This window comes from Ictidomys tridecemlineatus, chromosome 8 (assembly GCF_052094955.1).
Source record: "Ictidomys tridecemlineatus isolate mIctTri1 chromosome 8, mIctTri1.hap1, whole genome shotgun sequence".
In the NCBI taxonomy this organism is placed as follows: domain Eukaryota; kingdom Metazoa; phylum Chordata; class Mammalia; order Rodentia; family Sciuridae; genus Ictidomys; species Ictidomys tridecemlineatus.
Genome location: NC_135484.1, coordinates 116235523 through 116255606, shown reverse-complemented (window position 1 = coordinate 116255606; position 20084 = coordinate 116235523). Strand labels below are relative to the sequence as shown.

At 50.0% G+C, this 20084-nt stretch overlaps 1 protein-coding gene and 1 long non-coding RNA gene across 8 annotated transcripts; one reads left to right on the top strand and one right to left on the bottom strand.

Annotated features, from left to right (window-relative positions):
- Positions 1–594: 594 nt before the first annotated feature.
- Smim29 (small integral membrane protein 29) lies at positions 595–1891 on the bottom strand. Of its 4 annotated transcripts, none has more exons than XM_040282493.2 (4): positions 1768–1891; positions 1498–1523; positions 1118–1223; positions 595–986 (listed from the first exon to the last, which is right to left on the bottom strand). In XM_040282493.2, exons 1-4 carry the CDS (start codon positions 1816–1818, stop codon positions 906–908), a joined length of 264 nt encoding a protein of 87 aa, XP_040138427.1. In that variant the 5' UTR covers positions 1819–1891; the 3' UTR covers positions 595–905. The 4 variants fall into 4 exon arrangements, with proteins under 4 accessions (XP_040138427.1, XP_040138428.1, XP_040138426.1 ...); XM_040282494.2 differs by having other exon boundaries at positions 595–971; XM_040282492.2 differs by having other exon boundaries at positions 1708–1838.
- LOC120889011 (uncharacterized) lies at positions 1891–19087 on the top strand. 4 transcript variants are annotated; one of them, XR_013425249.1, is made up of 4 exons: positions 1891–2692; positions 4769–4938; positions 10902–16513; positions 17034–19087. It is a non-coding gene; the product is annotated as an uncharacterized LOC120889011 (long non-coding RNA). The 4 variants fall into 4 exon arrangements; XR_013425248.1 differs by having other exon boundaries at positions 4769–16153; positions 16372–16513; XR_013425247.1 differs by having other exon boundaries at positions 4769–16513.
- Positions 19088–20084: the final 997 nt, after the last annotated feature.

Sequence of the window (20084 nt, the reverse complement as noted above, 5' to 3'; positions counted from 1 at the left end):
TGGTTCTGGTTCCATCTTTTCCTCTGTTCACAAACTACCTCTGGACAGTTGTGTTGGTTTTTGTTCAATGTTTCATTCTTAGACATCAGTCACCTGCTGCTACCAGCGCCAGACGCTCATCCCCATGCCCTCTCCTCTGTTCCGACCATATTCCCCTCCCCAAGGTGTTCCTCAGGGGGAAGGGGCACTGGGGTGCAGCAGGCTGGGTTACCTACTACCGCAGTCCCAGGGAAGGTGGGGTCCTGCCCCTAGGATGCTGCAGCAGAGTGAGGAGGGGGGGGTCTGTGTTGACCGTGAAGGGTGTAGGGGCCACCTTCTCCCCTTGTTCTGTTGGGGAGAGGTTGGCCATTATTTGTCCCAGCCTGGGGCTCCCCTCTGGTTTCCTATTTGCAGTTACTTGAATAAAAAAATATCCTTTTCTGGACTACAGTCATTCTGTAATGTGTGCCCCTTAGCCAAGGTAGAGGGGCGAGAAGCAAAGTTGGTACTTGGAAGGGCTCTCTGCCCTTAGGCCATTTCTGGGAGAGGAAATGGCAATGAAAGGAGCTGCAGAGGTAATTTAAACCCTTCTTGAAGTCAAGTCAACCACACCCCTAGCCACAAAACATTTTATTTACAAAATATATATACTGAATTCTATACATGTGGGTCCTGTAACCATGGAAACAATTCCAAATCCCTCCTGGGGTTTTGTGCCAAGGCCCAGTTCAGGCAGGTTAGAGAAAGCAAAGCTGTTCCCAGCCACTGTACCCCCAAAATGAGATCTGTCAGTGCCTGGGGGTGGGTGGGGGTCAGCCCACAAAGGGCTGAGGGTCTAAAGGGAGCAAGATGATGGAACAGTGGGGTGGGGTGAAGACAGGAGCCTGCAGGACCCTCAAGGCTGGAGGTCAGGGCCTGGAACCAGGTCATGTCTTGACATCAAGCAAGGGCATCCGCTTGTGCTGGTAGCCACTCTGCCAGCCATGCACAACCTGTGGGGGGAGACACTGAGGGCTGTCACTTGGAGGAGGTGCCCCACTGGGGAGGCCTAGGGCAAGATGGGGCCTGGTTTCAGGAGTATGAGGGAGAAGATTGCTCCCTCATCTCCACCTGATTTCCCCTACCCAAGAGTGCTCACCTTGGGGTCTCCCACGTCAGAGAGGAGCTCCTGCTCAGCCTCGTGCAGCTCCTCAGCAGGGTCGTAGCTGTACATGGGTAGCAGGTGATGGCGGAGCCGGTCCACCCTGGAGAACAGGGCAGGGGCTCAGCCCAAGCCCCACCTTCACCCCCATCAAATACCTGACTGCCTGGGGCCACTCCCCCTCCCCCAGCCAGGGCACTTAAATGCGTGTCCTGGACACAATGTGGCTGCAAAGGGGCCTCTCCCGGGTGAGTTGTATGAGGCAAGGAGAACAGACTTTCAGGCTTGGTTCAGGCTGGCCAAGGGCGTTTTTATCACTCACACAGACAACTCAGATCCTATGGGAAGAAATACCAGACTGGGGTGGGGACACTCACCGCTTTTTCTTCTGCACATACATTACCTGTAACAGAGACACAGCACTGTGGAGGCTGCTGAGCCCAGGAAGGCCCACAGTGAGGAGGCCCAACTCCACACCCTTCACTCCCTCAGAAGGACAGCTAAGATGCTGTGTGCACCTGACCAGGCCCACCCAGCCCCTACTTGGGCACAGGTGTGTCTATGTGTGCATGTGGGGGGCTCCTTACCACAGCCACCACCACCCCGACCAGGGTGATGAGGAAGAAAGGCCCCAACACATAGCCCACCATGGAGTCACTGTTGGCCTGGGGAGCATTGGGCACTGTGGTGTTACTCATGACATCAGCAGCAGGAGGGCTGGGTGGTCAGCATGGGCAGTGGTGCCTCGGGAGGGTGCCTCCACAGGGCTCCCTGGGGAGGAGGAAGGGAGGTTATCAATTGCTCCTACAGTGACATCCAAATTCCCAGCCCCTCCCCCAGAGCCCAAGATCTGCAAAAAACGCCCCAGGTCAAACCCTGGGATGAGGCATCCTCTACAAAAACACACTGTGTGTGTAATCCTCCAATGACTCTTGGCCAATCCTGGGTGGAAAGGGCACCAAAGGAAGGTCCAGATCCAGGATCTGTTTCCTGTCCAGCTCCTATCCCTAAGTCAGGGTGGGGCCCAGCTCAGATGCTGGATGAACATTTGGGAGTCTCAATTGTTGGGGAAAGGGTAGGTGTAGGTTTCCAGGTCCTGTCACAAGAGCTGGACATTGGGCTGTTAGCACCCATCCAGTGGAGCAAAATGGAGATCAGGTAAACAGGAGGGGTGGACTGCACCTAGGGATGAGATGGGAGCATCTGAAGGGGCCTGCCTCAGTTCTGGTTCAGTCCCCACACTTCAGGCTACAGGCTCCATGCGTAGGCTCTATGTCCTTCTTACCCCTGGTGTCACAAGAACCCGGACACCCCTTATCACCCCACTCAGTCTCATGTACCAGTGTGTGCACAGTGGATAGGGCTGGACCTTATCTTCGAGATGATGTCATCTCACTCCGTTCCCCACCCGGGACTCCGCCCAGGTCCCTCCCCTCCTGGCCAGGGTTGACAGGCGAAGTGGAGAGGGTCAGTCCCCATAGACAGAAGCGAGAAGGTCGTCCTGCAGCAGCTGCACCAAGATTGTCCAAGGTCCCTGACCCATGTTTGCCTGGGTCTCTATCAGAGGGCAAGGTAGAGCTCCCTGCCCCGTATCCGTGGGGTATCAGGCTTGCCCATACCTAACGACAGGCTCCGCCGTCCCAGACCGAGGAGGCAAGCCAGGATGCGGAGCGCATCAGGCCGCTCCTAGAATGCTGGCCAGCAGCGGCGGGCGGAAGGTAGTTCCCACCGTGCTGGGAGGCTCAGGCCGGGGGCGTGGAGTGTTGGGGGAGCGTGGAGGGGCCGCCCCGCGCCTCGGCATCTTGGAATCCGGGCACCCTGACGTGTGGACCCGTGCCTGCGCTCGGCAGCCCATCCAACCCTGCCATGCCTTACCTCCCGCCGCTGCAGCCCCGACAGGAACACCCAGGGTTGGCTGCCGGGTCCCGGAAGGGCCGGCGGGCGCGTGATCAAAGGACCCGGGGAGGTGGGCGGGGCCTCACCCCGGGGCGCAGCCAATCCGGTGGCGGAAGGTGAACGGCCCGAGCCTTCCGGAGCAGCCAATCCGGAGGCGGGGGTGGGCAGCGAGAAGGCGGGGACAGCGGGGCGTGCAGGGTCCACCCCGCGGCGGCAGGGGGCAGCCGAGGGCTGCGCAGCTCGGGGAGGAGATCACGGGGCTGCAGGCGGCGCGGGTGGTTTCCCCGCTTTCCGCGGGCGGGCCCGGGTTGGGCGCCTCGGTGCCCGAGAGTTGGAGTCGGAACTTGGGGGCGACGCTGGGCGTCCGTCGCCCTCACCCTTCTGGTTGGAGCCCAGGCCACGTGCTAGCCCAGACCCTTCACGACAGGACCCTGCGCCCGGCCCACAAGGCCTCCGTCGGTGTTTGTTGACAGGCTCTTGGGCTGTGCTCAGCGGGTAGAGGCGGGGGCGTGGGTTACTTCCTACCCAGCAGCGGGACCCAGGTCCACCCACCCACCCACCCTTTCTGTGTCCAGTCTTAGTGTCTGTGAAACAGGCTGTCGTGACGATTAAACGATGATGCAGAAAAGGAGCCTAGTTCATAGGCCGTGTCCTGAATGTTACATTCCTCTTGCTCTCCTCTTTCCTTCCTGTGTCTTAGGGGACACAGGCAGCTCAGGAATCTTGGGTTAAAGTTTTCACCGTCTGATGGTACACACTGGAGAAACCTGAGTAAGACTGGTGAAGTGTACCAATGTCAATATCCCAGCAACTCAGAAGGCTGAGGCAGGAGGATGGCAAGTTCAAAGCCAGCCTCAGCAACTTATCGAGGCCCTAAGCAATCTATCGAGACCCTAACTATTAAATAGAAAAAAAGGGGAGTATGGCTCGGTGGTGAAGTACCCATGGGTTCAATCCCAAACACCTGAGTCTACATTTACCTCAAATGTGTGTATATATACCTGTACATACCTATAACTAATTTATATATGCATTCAGTTTTGAACCAGAGCCTCCTCTTCCACCCCAAATCAGAAGTGATCAGATTATTCTAGGCTTGATGTTGGGGGAGACACCAAAGAATATCAAATTTGTGGCATCTAAACCAGACTGAAGCCCTCTTGGGTCATCAGGTGGTAATGAGGATAAGGGATGGCCCATGTCACCCTATTCTTGCCAGGGGAACCCTTAGGAGTGGGTGTGAAGTGCTGGGAACCACTCACCACTGGCTACCTGGCAGTGGACATGGTGAGTGACTTGGTCTGAGCTGTCCTAGGTTTATTCAAGCCCCAGACAAGGCTGAGTGAGGACAAGTCTTTGAGAGAGGCAGACCCACTGGGAACCACAGGGCAGATGGGCACTTTGACCTCTAGCCTGCCTGCAGACACCACTGTCCGACTCTGGCAGGGAATTGGGTAGAGGGAAAGAATGAAACAAACCCAGGAGCCTAGAATCTCCTGCTGCTCTCAGGCTTTTGAGTCTGGAAAGAAGGAGGACCACCCACCCAGGGCTTTGTCTTGCAGGGACTTGGGAGCAAGTGATGAATTTGAGAACCCAGGCCCTCTTGTCTACCCATATACCCAGGTTTGTGCTTGGGACTTCCAGCCACATTTCCTGAGAGTCCTCTGTGAGTCAGTCCAGTGCTCATGTTGTATGTGGAAATGGCCCAGCTTCCATGTCAGACTCAACATGTTTTACTTCCCTCTCTTCTAGGACAGGACACCTGTGCAAGCTACCCAGGGCAGCTTAAGCAACTCCAGTTAGAACTGAGCAAGCTGACATCCTGAGAAGTGTGATGACATGGTCTGATCATCCAGGAAATGGTGGGATGGGGTGTCAGGTGACAGACACTCTTCCTGGCAGCTGTTCCTCCCACGCTGCAGGTGAGGCCCATTTTCTCCTGAACTGAGGCTTTGTATCCCATGAGCAACCAGAGAGCAGTCCAATTCCACAAGTCTTCTTCTTGCAGCCGCCTCTTCAAAAAGGGATAGGGATAGGATGGGATGAGGTCCCCAACGCTCCCCTGACTAACTGTGCTGCTTCAGTCATTGCCTGGACTCGTGCATCCCCTTCTTTAACACCTCTCTCATCCTTGGGTTCTCCTGCTCCAGACCCCATGAAAACATCATAAAAACACTACCTGAAAAGACCAACCTGTTTTCAAGTGACTTAACTAAATTCCAGAACAAAGCTCAAACAAGATGTATAGGAATGCAAAAAATATTCAGTTCTAAGAAGTAAATTCATCATATCTGGCATCCATTAAAAATATTCAGAGGTGTGCTGGGGTTGCGGCTTGGTAGTAGGTTGCTTGCTTAGCATGTGAAACACTGGGTTCAACCCTCAGCTCCACATAAAAATAAAACAATAAACTGGGTTTGGTGATGCATGCCTGTAATCCTAGCAGCTCAGGAAGCTGAGGCAGGAGGATCATGAGTTCAAAGCCAACCTCAGCAATGTCGAGGCGCTAAGCAACTCAGTGAGAACCTGTCTCTAAACAAAATACAAAATAGGACTGGGGATGTGGCTCAGTGGTTGACTGCCCTGAGTTCTTTCCCCAGTAACAAAATAAATAAATAAATAAAGCAAAGGTATTATATCCATTACTTAAAAAACAAAAAATCCAGTAATATTGTAGAGGATCAGGAAAACACAACCAACTCCTATTGAAAATAATAAAAATAAAAACCCATTCAACTGAAACGAACCAAGAACAGATAATACAGATGTTAGGCCTAGCAGAAGATATTAAACATTATCATAACTGCATTCCATAGATACCAAGAGTTAAGTATGAAGTCACAGAATATATTTTAAAAATCCAAACTGAACTGGAGATGAAATCCACAGAGTCAACTGAAAGTGTCTACTGAGTGGGATTCCTGGTAGATAAAATATTATAGAAAAAAAGAAAATGAACTTGGACACATAACAAGAATAAATCCAAATATAAATACAACAGAGAAAAAATTGCAGAAACAAAGAAAAGGAAGGGAAGGGATGGAAGAAGAAAGAAAAAATATGAAAAGGGCACCAGTGAGCTGCGGAACAACTTTAAGGAGCTGTACTCTGGGGAGAGAGCTGGGCATGGGGCGCACACCCGGGATCCCAGCTACTTGGGAGGCTGAGGCAGGAGTCACAAAATAAAGACTACAGGGGACATTTTATATTGATAAAAGGGTCAGTTCATCAAGAAGTTGCAGAAATTGCAAACATACATGCTGAAAAACAGGGTCCAAAAATATATAAAACAGATATTGACAGAAGTTAAGGGAGAAATTATTATTATTATTATTTATTTTTTAGATGTTAATAAACCTTTATTTTTAAAAATTCATTTATTTGTATGTGGTGCTGAGAATCAAACTCCGTGCTTACACACGCTAGGCAAGTGCTCTACCACTGAGCCACAGCCACAGCCTGAGAAATTGCTCTATATTCTTGGAAATCTGTTGGGAATTTTTTATAAAAATGAACCTATCTAAAAACAAACAAACAAAAAAATACATGAACCTATCTAATGATAAATAAGCAGTTTCACTCCCAGAAAAAAAAATGAAAATGTTTGTCCTCAATATATACATATGTGAATATGTTCATAGGAGCATTATTTATTTACTTATTTTTCATTTTTTTTTTTTTTCGGTACTGAAGATCAAACTCAGGGTATCATGCAAGGTAGGCAATTGCTCTACCATTGAGTGACACCCTAGCCCTTAATTTTTTTTTTTTTTGTAATAATTATGATTTTGCTGTGCTGGGGCTGGGGATACAGGTTAGTTGGGAGAGTGCTTGCCTCAAATGCACAAGGCCCTGGGTTCAATCCCCAGCATCACCCCCCCCCCAAAAAAAAAAAAAAAAGATTTTGCTGTACTGGAGTTAGAACCCAGGGACAATAAACTATATCCCCAGCCCATTTTGGGGGATGGAGGTTACCAGGGATTGAACTCAGGGGGCACTTTTCCACAGAGCCACATCCCCAGCCCTGTTTTGTATTTATTAGAGACAGGGTCTCATTGACTTGCTTAGCACCTTGCTTTTGCTGAGGCTGGCTTTGAACTTCCCATCCTCCTGTCTCAGCCTCCCAGCTGCTGGGGTTATGGGGTGTGCCACTGCACTCAGCCCTTTAATTTAATTAATTAATTTATTTATTTATTTTTGGTACCAGGGACTGAACTCGGGGCACTTGCACACTGAGCCCCATCCCCAGCCCTATTTTGTATTTTATTTAGAGACAGGTCTCACTGAGTTGCTTAGTGCCTCGCTATTGCTGAGGCTGGCTTTGAACTTGTGATCCTCCTGTCTCAGCCTCCTGAGCCAGGAGGATTACAGGTGTGAGCCACGGCACCCGGCTTCTTTTAATTTTGTTTTGAGACAAGGTCTCACTGAGTTGCTAAGTCTAGCCTCAAATTTGCCATCCTTTTGCCTCAGCTCCCGAGTGACTGCATCTCAGGCCTGTGCTGTTGCATCTGGCTTCAGTGTTTTGTGTTGGTTTCTTTTCAGTGTCAGATTGGACTGAGGACCTTATGCATTCTAAGTATGTACTCTACCACTGGGTTACACCTCTGTATTTAAGGTTTTTGGTTGTTGTTGAATTAGAATCCTACATAATTATAGGGTACAAAACAATGTTACATATATATAGTGTGGAAGGACTGAATCAAGCTAGTAACATATCCATCACCTTAAATACTTACCACTTACTCCTCCTGTCTGACTGCGACTTTATACCCTTTGACCAACATCTCCCCATCCCCCACATCCCAGCCTCTTATAACCACTGTACTATACTCTGCTTCTTGGTTTGATGTTTTTAGATTTCACATACAAGTGAGAACATATTTAGAAACAATTCCACAATTACAGTTTTGGAGACTTCAGTACCCCATTTTCAATAATGGTTAGGAGATCCAGATGGATAAATAAGGAAATAGAGGACTTCAAAAACACTACACCAACTGGATCCAACGGTCACAAATAGAAGGTTCCACCCAACAACAGCAGAGCATGGGTTCTTCTTGAGAGCACATGGAACATTCTCCAGACATATGTTCTCCAGAACATGTCAGTCAGGCCACATACACAAAAATCTTTTTTTTTTAAATTTTTTTTAGAGGAGGAAAAGTTTATATCAGGGCTCAGGGTTTCAGAGGTCTTAGTCCACAGAAGGCGGCCCCAGTCCTCCAGGCATAAAGGGAAGCAGACCTCATGGCCGAAGAATGTGGCAGAGGGAAGCAGCTCCTGTGGTGATGGGGCTGCAGAGCCAGAATCTGCTCACCAGGTACAAATATATACCCAAAGCCACACCCCAGTTCCCACTGCCTCCAGCCACACCCTACCACTTCAGTTACCCTTCAGTTAATCCCAGTCAGGGGATGAATTCACTGACTAGGTTAAGGCCATAACCCAATCATTTCTCCTCTGAACCTTCTTTTTATTTTTTTTTATTTTTTATTTTTTTTTAAGAAATGCAATCTTTTTTTTTTTTTTTTAAAGAGAGAGAGAGAGAGAGAATTTTTAATATTTATTTTTTAGTTCTCGGCGGACACAACATCTTTGTTGGTATGTGGTGCCGAGGATCGAACCTGGGCCGCACGCATGCCAGGCGAGCGCGCTACCGCTTGAGCCACATCCCCAGCCCTGAACCTTCTTTTTAAAAAAATTTTTTTAAAATTTGTTGTAATTAGTTGTACATGACAATAGAATGCATTTTGACACACTGTACACAGATGGCACACAGCTTCTCCTTCCTATGGCTGCACATGGTGCAGTCACTCCAGTGGTGTAAGCATACATGCGTAGAGGGTAACAACGTCTGTCACTCCACCTTCCTTGCCATCCCCACAGCCCCACATCTCCCTTCACTCCCCTAAAAAATCTTAATACTAAAAAAATTTCCAACAGCCAGGGACCTGGACACATGCCTGTAATCCCAGTAACTAGGGAGGATGAGACAGGAGGATCACAAGTTCAAGGCCAGTCTCAGCAATTTATAATGAGGCCCTGTATCAAAGTAAAAAATAATAGGCCTGGGGGTGTTGCCCAGTGTAGAGCTCCGGGTTCATCCCCAGCACTGCAACAAAACAACCAAAGCAAAAAAAAAAAAAAATCTTCCAACAGTCTTCTTCACTGGTGAATTCTACCAAATATCTAAAGGAGAATTAACATTAGTTTTTCTCAGAAATTCTGAGAGGAGGGAATCCTTCCTAACTTTTTCTAACTCAGTATTGCCCTGATATGAAAGCCAAAGAAACATTCAACAAAAGAACCCTCTGGGCACAGTGGCACATTCCTGTCATTCCAGCTCCACCAGAGGCTGAGGCAGGATGATCACAAGTTTAAAAGCCAGACTCTGCAATTTAGTGAGACCCTGTTTCAAAATAAAAAGGGCTGGAAATATGACTCAGGGGTAGAGGCCTCTGTGTTCAATCCCCATCCCCCCACCCCAGAAAACAAACAAACAAAATTAAAGGTCGCTATTCCTTGTTAACATAGGCGTTAGCCCACAAAAGCATTCTCAGGGCTGGGGTTGTAGTTCAGTGGTAGAGCGCTTGCCTAGCATGTGTGAGGCCCTTGGCTTGTTTTTCAGCATCGCATATAAATAAATGAATAAAATAAAGGTCCATCAACAACTACAAAAAAATTTTTTTTTAAAGAGAGAGTGAGAGAAGAGAGAGAGAGAGAGAGAGAGAGAGAGAGAGAGAGAGAGAGAGAGAGAATTTTTTTTAATATTTATTTTTTAGTTCTTGGTGGACACAACATCTTTGTTGGTATGTGGTGCTGAGGATCAAACCCGGGCCGCACGCATGCCAGGCGAGCGCGCTACCGCCTGAGCCACATTCCCAGCCCCCAAAAAAATTTTTAAAAAACATTCTCAATAAATTTTCACAATGATTGAAATTTATACAAAGTATCTTCTCTGATTATAATGAAATGAAACCAGAAGCCAATAGCAGAAGGAAAACTGGAAATTCTGCAAATCTGTAGAAAATAAACACACTCTCAACAACAAATGGGTCAAAGAAGAAGCCACTAGGAAAATTATAAAATACTGTAAGACCAATTTAAAACATCCCCAAACTTAAGGGATATTGTAAAAGCAGTACTCAAAGGGAAATTCATATCTGTTAAAGCATAATGATCTCAAATCAACATTACTATTTAAGAAACTAAAAAAAGTAGATCAGGGCTGAGGCTGTAGCTCAGTGGTAGAGCACTGGGTTCAATTCTCAGCACCAGATAAAAAGAAATAAAATAAAGACATGCTGTCCATCTACAACTACAAAAAAAAAAAAAAAAAAAATCAAACTGAATTTAAGTCCTGCAGGAAAAAGGAAATAATGGAGCAGGGAACTGGGTATGGTGGCACATACCTATAATTGCAACTACTCTGGAGGCTGAGACAGAGGATCACAAGTTGGAGGCCAGCCTGGGAACTTCGTGAGATTGTGTCTCAAGATACAAAAAAAAAAGGGGCTAAGGATGTAGCTCAGTGGTAGAGCACCCTTGAGTTCAAAGTTTAGTCCTTAGTACAAAGGAAGGAAATAAAGAAAAAGAAAATATGGACCAATATTCTCAATGAATATAGACATAAAAATACTCAACAAAATACTAGCAAAATGAATCTAATAGCACATTAGAAAAATTATACACTATATTCAAAGGAGATTTAACACAGGGATGACAGCATGGGAAGTCAATGTCATACACCCTACTAATTGGACAATAGGAGAATAACATATCCCATGTATGTTTTTTCTTTTAATCTACTAATAATCTCCCTCCCCAGTCCCTGGCCGCTCTCCTTCTCCCTTTCTCCCTCCCTCTTTCTTTTTTTCTTTTGCAGTGCTGGGGATTGAACCCAGTGAATCGGGCATGCTAGGCAAATACTCTACCGCCTTTTTATTATTTTTGTTTTGAGAACTTGAACTTGCGATCCTCCTGCCTCACCTTCCAAGGAGCTGGAATTGCAGGTGTGTGCCATCTTGCTGGTCTCAAATTGGACATTTTAAATATATGTAGCCTCTTGTATGTTAATTTGATTCGATTAAACTTTTAAAAATGTGGTGGATGAAGATTGCTTTAAAAAAAAATGGAGGGCTGGGGTTGTGGCTCAGTGGTAGAGCACTTGCCTAGAATGTGTGAGGCATTGGGTTCGAGTCTCAGCACCACATACAAATAAATAAATAAAATTTAAAAATTCATCAATAACTAATAAAAATTTTTTTTTTTTTTAAAATGGAGCACCCAGTGGGCAATCAGTACATAAGTTACCTTAGAAATGAATGAATGGAATCAATGACTGGTTAGTCCACTGCGGCTGGGATGGGGACACACACTAGAAAGAGGGTCCCGGACTGCAGCAGCGCACCGTCCACTGTTTCATCACCAGGCTTCGCTTTGCGGGGTGCCCAGTATGCCTGGCCCCACAGGTGTTTCCCTTGGGGTTCTGCCCCCACCCACCCACTGTTCCCATGGGAAATCCCCTGGTGTTCCCTGGGCAGTGGTTCCCCACCTCTCTCCAGCTCTTCTCCACCTCTGCAGTTGGAAGCACATGGGTCTTCTGAGGAAGGCCAGAGCCAGGTCAGCCTGGGGCCCACCCCGTTCTGGCATGAGGGGTCAGTGGGGTTGAGGCTGAGAGGGACTCCACAGTCCCAGCCCCTCTACTGGTGGCCTGAGCAAGCGGGCCATGGAGCTGCTGAGACTAGGCCATCAACTTCATTTGGGACTTTCTACTTCATGGTCATCACAGGTGCTTGTGAGTATGGGTTTCCAGGAGCTGAGCCACCCGCCACAGGCCCCTGTCTCTGCTTAGCCCTGAGCTCGCTGTGACTTTGCCCAGCATCCTCCATGCTGGTCCTCCAAGTAGAAAGGGTTTCCATCCAAGCTGGTCACTTCTCAATATCAGGACAGTCCATACTCCTTTCAAAGCTGAGCAGTGTCAGGGCTGGGATAGGGGACCCAGGTGTTCCTTGCTGGGGATGCTGGGATAGTGCGGAGGGACTGAGTGAGTCCTGCAGGAGTCAGTGGGAAGCCCTGATGGCGGCCCCTGGCAGCACCCGAGGCCTGACTTGCAGCCTCCCCAGCTCTCCTCCTCTGGAGCTGGTTCTCCACGGACCCAGCTCCCTTCTGCCCTCAGGCTCCTCGGGCTCTGGCTCCCTCCAGGAGAACCAAGTCGGGATGGAGGTGCCTGCCCTGGGAGAGATGTGAAAGTCCGGGGTCCTGCGCAGGAGCTCTCGGAACTGACAGGGGGGGAGGTTCTGGAGACTAACCGGGAAGCACTGAAAACAGTGTCAGCTGTGAGGGTGGCCCTTCGACTTCCTCAGGAAGTGACCAGCCTCTTGTCGCCTCCTGCCCTAGGAATGGGGAAATTCACAGGATCCTGGCTGAGTTAGAGGGAGCAGCAGGAATTAGGGGTCTCCTCTCCTTGAAAAAGCACCTCCCCCATGTCCCCCAGACTAAAGGCAGGAAGAGAAAGATGGAGAAGGGCTTCAAGGGGAGGCTGGACTCGATGATTGGTCAGGTTGCTGCAGTGGATGGGCAGCGCCATGCCCCAGGGGAGGAGCCTCCCACCTCCCCTGCTCCACACTCCTGCCCCAGGTCCCTCAGGGCACCTGGTCTTTGCTCTAGGGTTTGGGGAAATGCACGGTGGGGGTGTGGGGTGCAGCGGGAAAGGACTGAGAGAGCAGGATGCCACCGCACACACATTCCTTGTGCTGTGGACACTTTCAAAATGCCAGTTGGCTTTTTGTCTCCTCCAACCAAATTTCCTGGGTACCAGCTCTACATCAGTCAGAGACCAAGACTGGTGAGAGCCTCCCTGTGTGCCTTCAAAGGGCACCTGCAGCCTGGGGGTGGGACTGAGGGGACAAGGACCAGTATAGGGAGAAGGATGTCAGGAGATCTTTCCCCCTAAAGGGCACAGACCCTGTGGGTTTGAACAGTGTGGTGGAGTATGATGCATCTGCAGAAAGTTCTGGGACACAGAGTGGCAGTAAAGTGGTCTGACAAGGTGGGCGGGGCCGACTGGCTAAAGGGCTGCTGAGCCAAGGGGTGGAACTTCCCCTGAAAACTACAGTAGGAAAGAACCGGAAGTGTGGCCAAGGACAGGGGGAGGGGGAGCTCAGGAGCTGGGTTCAGAACAGGTGAGTAGCCTTGGACTTGCTAATGCAGCAGTCACTGGCCAATGATGGGCAGCACCAGAGGTTGAATGGAGGGCAAGCATGAGCCTGTGGTGTCCCCTCAAGATACTGTTCTCTGAGCAGGATCAGCTCTTCCCAGGAGGGGAGAGGAATGGATGGATTAATTCAGGGTGATGGACGTGGGGTCTGGGCTCCACACTGGATGGATAGTTTGTTGGCCAGAGTAAGACAACCATTTAAAAATGCTTTCCATGACGACAAAGAGCAGCTAGCCATTTTTTTTCTTCCTTCCTTCCTTCTTTCCTTTGCAGTATTAGGGATTGAACCTGGGGTCTACCACTGAGCCACGTCCCCAGCCCTTTTTTATACTTTTATTTAGAGACAGGGTCTCACTGGGTTGCTTGGGGCCTTGCTAAGTTGCTGAGACTGACTTCAAACCTGCAATTCTTCTGCATCAGTCTTCCAAGTAGCAGGGGTCACAGGCGTGCCCCACTGCACCTGGCGGCTGCTAGCTACTTATGGAACTTAGGGTTTCAGTCCAGAATACTGGTGAAAAGTCCCTTCCTGCTGTGCTGTTTCTAGAACTGTAAAACAGAGGATTGGACTAGACTATCCCTAAAACGATTCTAACTCTGTCAAGCGATGATTCGCTGCAACCATCTTATTTATAGCCTCTTCTACTAAGTGCTGTGACCACACATTCACCCACGGGTGCCTCACAGACGCCTGTCACTGCACCGGTACATCGTCAGTGCCTGCTGCAGATTTTGATCTGGACTATTCCCTAAGGACTCCTGTGTTAAAGGCCTGGTCCCCACTGTGAGAGGCGGTGGAAGCCTTAGGAGGTGGGTCTTAGCGGGAGGTCTTCAGGTCATTGGGGACATACCCTTGGTGGGGACAGTGGGATCCCAGCTCCTTCCTCTATTTTTTTTTCCCCTCATTTGCTTCCTGGCCACAAGGCAAGTGACTCTGCTTTCCCACAGGCTCCTGCCAGGTTGTGCGGCCTCACCCCAAGCTGGCAGCAGTGTGCCAACCATCAGGAACAGAAACCTCCAAACCGCAGGTCAAAACAGACCTTTTCTTTTCTTTTTAATATTTATTTATTTATTTATTGGCGGACACAACATCTTTGTTTGTATGTGGTGCTGAGGATCGAACCCAAGTCGCATGCATGCCAGGCGAGCGCACTACCGCTTGAGCCACATCCCCAGCCCCCAAAACAGACCTTTTCTCTAACTTGGTTATCTCAGGCTGTCAGTGCCATGGTGGGCGGCGAGTGCGGTGACCAACCTGTTGACTGAGTGATACCCAGGAAGCCCCTCCCTCGGCCTCCCTAGCCATCTTCATATGAGGTGTTTGGGGACAAGATGCCAACCCCATTCTCATTCACCACCTCCCTACTGTCCTGGCCCATCCTGCAGTCTAAGGTGACCATGACCGAGAGAGTACTGTCCATCGCAAAGAGGGTGGGTCCTATGGGGACCCCTCAGCTTGGAGCTCAGTTGTCATCTTGGATGTTACTTCTAAGTTTTCTCCTAAGGGTTTTATAATTCATTTTTTCACATTTGTGAACTCATTGTCCTGGATAGTGTGAGGCTGGGATTGGACCTTATTTATTTTTCCCATTTGGTTGGTCCGAGGCCCAAACACTGAGGAGCACGTGTGCTTCCTCTGGCTCCGGCCACGCTCCTGTCACGCAGGGTCTGTTCCTTGGCACCCTGCTGCGTTCTGTTCGACTTCCTAACTTACCTCTGCTGAGTGATCTTCTTTCAGGGCACCCAGTTACCTTTGTGTGTGCTGATAGGACCCAGGATTTCTCTTGCAGTCCAGTTTTTCCAAATTGTCTTAGTTATCCTGGGTATTTTATTCTTGTGATTCCAGAATGAACTTGTCTAGTTGTTTTAAAGTGGTTAGCTCCTCTAAGCCTCCATTTCCTTTCCCATGACCTACACTTCCTACGATGACCAAGACTCCGTGAACGCAAGGCCTGGGCCTAAGCCTAAGCCCTGGAGCAGTGTGAGCACTCCGTAGAGAGTGGTATCATTGTCCCCAAATGCCCGAGCCAGTGCAGTCACCGCTGCTTTTAAAGCCTCGTTGGCTTCCCAGTCATGCGGAGTAAAGTTCAAACGCGGCCAGCCAAGCCACTGACCCCAGCCTACCTTTCCCATGGCATCGCCTGGCCCTCTCTCCTCCCTGCCCACTATGACCATCAAGTTCCAGATACCTGCCCTTCCCCCGGGGTCCCTTCAGCTGGGGATCCCCTCATCCATCCCAAATCCTCTCAGATGATGCCTCTTCTTTTGGGAAGGGGGAAGGGGTCGGTAACCCCCTCGATCTTCTTTTCTTGCATGTGACTGTGTCGCTGTGACTCTATTTATATAGTAAACTCAGCACAGCCCTGGGCATTTCCCAAGCAGGTGCAGCACATAGTGATCACACCCCAACTTTGGTGCCATATACTCCTTCACTTATTATTAAACACAGCAGTCATGGATGGCAACATGTCAAGATCACGGAGCCTGTCAGCAGCGGAGCTGGGACCCGCACGTGGCTGAACTCCAGCGCCCACACCTGTCACACCAGGCAGCCTTCCCATGAATGTGTCCCTCCCCCTTTTCTGATCTGCTCTCTGTCCCATTCCTCCATTATCCTCTCAACAGGGCTCTGCAACATCAGCACCCCCCACCTCCTGCAGCTTATTCTAGCCAGCCTGTCACCTCTCCCGTTTCACGCCATCTGTCACCCAAGCAGGTGCCTCTGCGAGGACTGTGTGTTCTGGTTTTAGCACATTGCTGGTATTCAGGACACAGAACATGGGGCCTCATGGCTTCACCTGCGGATGCTGAGATGTTAGCTGGGTGTCACAAGACCAAGGAGAGAAAACAAGCCCTTCACACCCTAAATCTGTCTGAAACCAGGAAGCAACCAAGGCCATGGCTTCCATCGAAGGCTTCAGGTCTGTGCGGAGGGGAGTCAGCCTGAGTGGAGGATGGGCGGGAGTTCTGCCAAATCTGAGCCGGCCTGGGTGGTCAGAGCACCAGCACGACAGCGAAGGCCGCAGGAGTGCATAGCCTGTCCCTGTGGTCAGAGCTGCACTGGGGTCCTTCAAGACCATTTCCTCTCCTCACTCTTGCCCCAAGTTTTTTGGGGCCACTTTTATGTTTTTCTCTTTAGCCACAAAGTCCTGCAGGCCACAGAAAGAGGACTCCACACTCTGCCTTTCCCCTGAGAATGGAATGAAAATCAGTTGACATGCGGTAGATGTGACGTTGATGAGCCACACACCTGTACAGCGGTCCACAAGAATGTGACATGGGTAAGTGGGGTGTTTCCAGAACACCCCATCTGATTGGAAGTGGCCCTGTGAGCACCTACGGGCTTTGTCCCATGCACACGGACTCGGGCACAGGAAGACTCCTTTAACTAGAGCAGGGGGGGTGATCATCGTGACATGGACAAAGGCAGCCTGCACAGTCAGGATTTAGGGGGAGGTGCTCTGATGGGCAGAGGCCATCTGTCCCATGTGGAATGAAGTGGAATCAAGTTCACCAACTTTCTGTTTTTGGCTATTCACAGCCATTCAACTGGGTTTGACATTTATCACCACAGAGACACGCTGACTTCATCTGGGCCCATACATGAGCCTCTAGGTTAAGTTTGTGTGGCTCTTGTCCTGGATGTGGCCCCCTTCCATTGACCACTCAGCTTTCTTGGCTTATGAACGCTGGCCAGTGGTGACCCCAGTTTTGCCTTGAGAAGCCAGCCCGTGCCCGAGGGCGCGCAGTGACCTGATGGTGATGAGCTGTTGATTCTTTTCCTCCCCCTCTTCTCCCCAGGTCCCCTGTTTCAGACTGCACCACCTCTTGCATGGCAGGTCACAGTGGCTTCCAGAAGGCCTCTCAAAACCCTCCTCCTCCCTCAGGGAGCAGGCCAAGGCTGTGTGACTGCCTTGTTCAGGAATATGTCATGTGCATGAGGTCAAATTTATCCCTGGTTTGTATGGTGTGATGATCTATCAGTCATTTGGGGGTAGCGCTGAGGCTTGAACCCAGGGCCTTGTACACTAAGAGCAAGAGCTGTACCACTGAGCTACAGCCCCAACTCTTTTTTTTTAAAGATATTTTTTAGTTGTTAATGGATCTTTTATTTTATTTATTTGTGGTGCTGAGGATCAAACCCAGGGCCTCACACATGCCAGTCAAGTGCTCTATCCCTGAGCCACAGCTCCAGCCCCCCAATTCTTATTAAAAATTTTCTTTTGCTTTAAATGTATTTTATTTGTACGTGGACACAATGCCTTTATTTTCATGTGGGGCTGAAGATTGAACCCAGGGCCTCACATGTGCCAGGCAAGTGCTCTACCACTGAGCCACACTGCCCCCCCCTTAAAAATATTTTTAAGTTGTAGATGGACACAATATCTTTTATTTATTTTTATGTGGTGCTGAGGATGGAACCCAGTGCCTCACATGTGAAAAACAAGGCTCTACCACTGAGCCCCAGCCCCAGCCCCAGCCCCAATCCCAACCCCTCTTATTGAGACAGGGTTTTGCTAAGATGCTGAGGTTGGCCTCAAACTTGGCCTCAGCCTCCTGAGTGGCGGGGATTACAGGCATATGCCACTGTGCCCATCTGGTTTTCCATAATTTGACCCCATTGTACTATTTTTCATTATACTTCAAAGTGTTTTTCTTCCTGTCTGGGGCTCAGAGGGACAGCTTACTTACTGCTACTTGCTCACAATATATGTCTACCTGTTGTCCTCTGCCTACAAGCCTTACCTGCTGTGTATCTTCAAAAAGTGGTACTTGTTAGCCAGGTGCAGTGGTACATGCCTGTAATCCCATCAGTTTGGGAGGCTGAGACAGGAGGATCACAAGTTCAAAGCCAGCCTCAGCAACTTAGGCCCTAAGCAACTCAGTGAGACCCTGTCTCTAAATGAAATGTAAAAAAGGGCTGGGGATGTGGCTCAGTGGCAAAGCACCCGGGGTTCAATCCCCACTAACAAAAGGGGGGCACTTGTCCTTGACTCCACCCCCACACAGGAAAGCTGCTTCTTGCTGCCTCCCTCATCCGGGATGAAGCCCAGCTCTTTCCGCTCCCTGCTGACAGGCCTGCCTCCACCCCAGGCAGCAGTGCTGGCTTGTTCACTGTGTTCTTCAGTTTTCCAAATGCTAAATCTTCCACAGCTACCCTTGACCTCTAGGGCAATTTGCAGGAACCCCAGAGAAGCAGGGGGTGACATTTAAAGACTGATATGAAGGACTCATGGTAAACCCTTGAGAGAAGAGGCCAGATGCTAACAGAGTGTGAAATACTGGCTTTTATTGGTTGGCACAGGATTACAGCCCATGTCCCATGTCCGCCCTCCCCCATGGCTCACATGGAAGGAACCAGTGGACACAGGGAAAGGCGGCACTCACAGGCTCCAGCGTTTGTTTTTACAAAAAGGAGTGGGATTCGGAGTGGAGGGTGCCGGGAGTACCAGAGCTCTCCCTAGACTTCAGGGGAGGCTTGGTCCCTGTTGCAGGCGCCACATAGGGAGGTGTGTTAGTGAAGCAGGGGAGGGCCACACACGGCTGGCCCGCTATGGGGGAGGGGGATGGCATCTGCCACGCACCGGGTCCGGCCAGCATCCCTTTCTTCTCTGCTCCCCTCTCCTCTCCTCCACAGTGACAGCGCTGCTGGCTGCACTGTGGGGAGGAGACAGGAGGAAAGCCCTGAGGGAAGTGAACAGGAAACTTCACCTTCTCCAGGCCAGTTTCCAATCCCCCAGAGAGCACTGCTGTCCTCTGAGCGCTGGGCAGACACTGTGGAGGGGGCCAGGCCTGTGGTGGCCATGCGCAGGCGGGAAAGTGCTCTCCATGCAGTGCCAAGCAAGGTTGTTTGGGGGACAGGAAGGAGGAAAAAAAAGAAAAAAACCCACAGGCCGGGCAGCTCATCAGTCCCAAAATGCATCTGGATCAGGGCAAGGGCAGCAGCACCCCAAACCCCCATTTCATCTCCCACATCAGGTGCCGAGGTTCAGTGGCCACACTACCCTGTCTTTCCCCGTACAGGCTGCTCCTTGGACTCCCCAGTCCTGTCCCCATCCTCTGGGGTCGTTCCTGCCCCCAGGACTCAGCCTGCTGGTCGTTCCACTTTCTACAACCACAAAACAGCCCGAGCAGGTGGCCCCTGGCGCTGCGTCTCAGTCCCAGAGACACGGGTGACCTTGGCCGTTTATACCTCAACCAAAATGCCTGAGCACCAGGGAAAGGGACAAGACAGACTTGTGTCTTTTGTGAAAAGCTGAACTCAATATATCTCAGCATCTCTGCCTCGATCCCATGGGTTCCGGGAGGGGGGGCCACATCTGGACAGCAAGCCCGCGAGGCGGGAAGCGCATCTAGTGCTTCAATGAAAGGGTCCTGGACCCTGACCTTTCTGATGCTGATTGTGGGTGACCAGAGCGAGGTGCTCGTGGTGAGGAAACCCCTTAGGGGAGCCTCTGACCCCACAGCTGTGGTCACACAGAGCTGGGGCCTCGTCGCTCAGAGCCTGTCCCTTACCAAAGCCATGGGACAGGATGGAAGGCAAGGTCCTTGAAATAAAAAGCTAGGCTGTCAAAAGTAGGTATGAAGATGCCACTCCCAAGCTTCCACTTCACTCTCTCGGACAGGATAAGTGACACTCATTTTACAACAGTCCCCAACATCCCCAAATGTGCTGGCACATGGCCAACCAGCAGACATCTTTCTTGAAGTGCACAAACTGAAATTTTACTTATTTTAACTACCAATCTTTTCTTTGATTACAAACCAGCTTGAAAATTTTCAGACATAAAACAGTGAAACAACAGAACAGATCTGGCATTTATAAAACTGTTCCACATATTTCTTTTATGG

Bases quoted from the DNA above. Each gene is read 5' to 3' on its own strand.
- Smim29 (XM_040282492.2), bottom strand. From the start codon at position 1,818: ATGAGTAACACCACAGTGCCCAATGCTCCCCAGGCCAACAGTGACTCC. The intron at 1,524-1,707 runs GTAAGGAGCCCC...TCTCTGTTACAG, and splicing joins TCGGGGTGGTGGTGGCTGTG to GTAATGTATGTGCAGAAGAA. The intron at 987-1,117 runs GTGAGCACTCTT...GACAGCCCTCAG, and splicing joins CTGACGTGGGAGACCCCAAG to TGTCTCCCCCCACAGGTTGT.